This window comes from Corvus brachyrhynchos, unplaced genomic scaffold (genome assembly GCF_000691975.1).
Source record: "Corvus brachyrhynchos isolate BGI_N302 unplaced genomic scaffold, ASM69197v1 scaffold148, whole genome shotgun sequence".
Classification (NCBI taxonomy): Eukaryota; Metazoa; Chordata; class Aves; order Passeriformes; family Corvidae; genus Corvus; species Corvus brachyrhynchos.
Window position 1 is genome coordinate 2,281,749 of NW_008239785.1, and position 1,923 is coordinate 2,283,671.

General features: G+C 60.8%; 1 protein-coding gene across 1 annotated transcript in view; it reads right to left on the reverse strand.

Annotated features, from left to right (window-relative positions):
* Positions 1-1,004: 1,004 nt before the first annotated feature.
* The window catches only part of SPHK1 (sphingosine kinase 1), a 3,979-nt gene continuing 3,060 nt past the window's right edge, over positions 1,005-1,923 (reverse strand). The window contains exon 5 of the mRNA XM_017743176.1: positions 1,005-1,030. Coding sequence (XP_017598665.1) covers positions 1,005-1,030 — 26 coding nt within the window. The remainder of the gene's footprint in view (positions 1,031-1,923) is intronic.

Here is a 1,923-nt window from a genome sequence, read left to right on the forward strand (position 1 = left end):
TCCCTATAGACGGTTCCCCAAGCCCCTGATTTACAGAGGGCATCTGTCAGGCTGGGAGGTTTTGTTTCCTGTGGTCCTTGCTGGCGCCTGGGGCCCATGGGTGGCTCAGTGTGTGCCCCAGCACGGCTGCTGGCGGCCCCGGTGCTCATGGCCAGACTCGGGGCAAAAAAAAAAACCCTTTTGTAGGCCCCTGGGAGCTGTGCCCTGCCCCTCACCTCAGCACCCAGGTAAGTGTGGGATGGATGGGGTTGGACACAGCCGTGTCCGAGCCGCTGGGGGCCGAGGGCATCCCGCACCTGCCGGGTGCTGCTGGAAGCTGGAGCCCTCCCTGCTGTGGAGTCGGGAGTCCTGGCTCTTGTTTTGTCCCTCTGGAAGCCCTCCCTGGCCCCCTCAGCCTGCAGAAGCAGCTCGAGGGGCACGACAGGGGCAGTGTCTCGGTTGTTCACAGCACCCTCTGCCCCCTCCCTGGGTCCCGGGAGCTGTGCGGGAGCAGCAGCCCGGGAAGAGCCCTTCGCTGCCGTCCAACAGGTTTTGGAAGCAGATGGGTGATGGCAGAGCTGTGCAGCGAAACCGGGGAAAGGGAGGGCAAGGGCGATCCCGGCCAACCTGCTGCTGAGAGCCGCACGGCCCTCCCGGGAGGAGCCTGCAGGGAGCTTTTCAGGCGCTGTGAGCCCGAGCGGCTCCGCTCTGCTGATCCGTGTCCCCTGACAGAGACGGCGAGAGCTCTGAGCGCATCCCCTGCCATGGGCTCTCCCTCCAGCAGCTCAACAGGGTTAGAGAGTTATTGCTCAGCCTGTTTTTACACCTGGCCCGATGCCACGGGGAAAATAACTTTATTTCGGGAGGTGGTTCCCAGCTGCTGCCTGCCCTGCTGGCTCAGGAACAGGGCTCTTCTCCATGAGCAAGTGAGGCCATGGGGGGAGGACAATCGTGCTCTTCTTTCCCGGATCTGCCATCCTAATTGCATACTTTGCAGTTGAATAAATGCAAACAGCCACCACTGTTTACTCTTCTGCTTTGTACTTGAGCGCTGAAAATGAGGTTTAATTACTGCAATTTTATGCCAAAGAGGCTGAGTAATCCCCCCCCAGGCAAGCCCCAGGGCAGGGACCTGTAGCAGGGCTCCAGCTGGCCCCGGGCAGCCCGAGAAAAGGGATGCAAGAGCCCCCCAAAGGGCCCCTGCTGCCGGCAGAAAGCCAAACCCCTCAGCTCCAACGACCCCCTCCTTGAACCTCTTCCATGAGCCCTTCCCTGCTGTCGCTCAGATGCACCGACCTTTCCCCAGGATGTCCCCAAGTGTCACCGCAGGGCTGAGCTCCCTGGATACGATCAGCCTCAGCGGGAGGCTGAGCAGGGAGGCATCGCTGCACCCCAAAAACGGGGGTGGGTGGTGGCAGCAATGCTCCATGTCCTGCGTCCTCAGCATCTCCCCTGGGAGCATCTGAGGGCCCCTCGTTCCGTGCTGCTCCTGGCCCCAGGACGTCCGGGAGCAAAGGGTTGCGGTGCTGACCTAAACCTGTCCTCCTGTCCATGTAGCCAAGCCATGGGTGAGCCCTGCCCCTGCCAGCAGCCGTGAGCTCGGATTCAAAACCCAGGGAGGATTTTTTTTGCAAACGCTAGATATTTATTTTGCATTTCTCACAAGAATAAACTTCGCTTCTACAGGAAGCTTTGGGTAGAAACATTCTTAAAAAAGTCGGTTTATTGTATTAGATCTATTGGTCCTGACCCTCCCTGGGGGGTGGCTCCGGGGCGGGGACACAGCAATGCCACAGTGCGCGTCCGAGCTGGGGAGGGGACGGGGCTGTGCCGGCGCAGCCGCCTGGGGGCCGGGACCTCGTACCAGGATAAAACACGCTGGCATCTCGCCGGCACCGAGTACCTGATGGGGCTTGTGGCTCCTTTTTTGGGCAGCACCGCGGG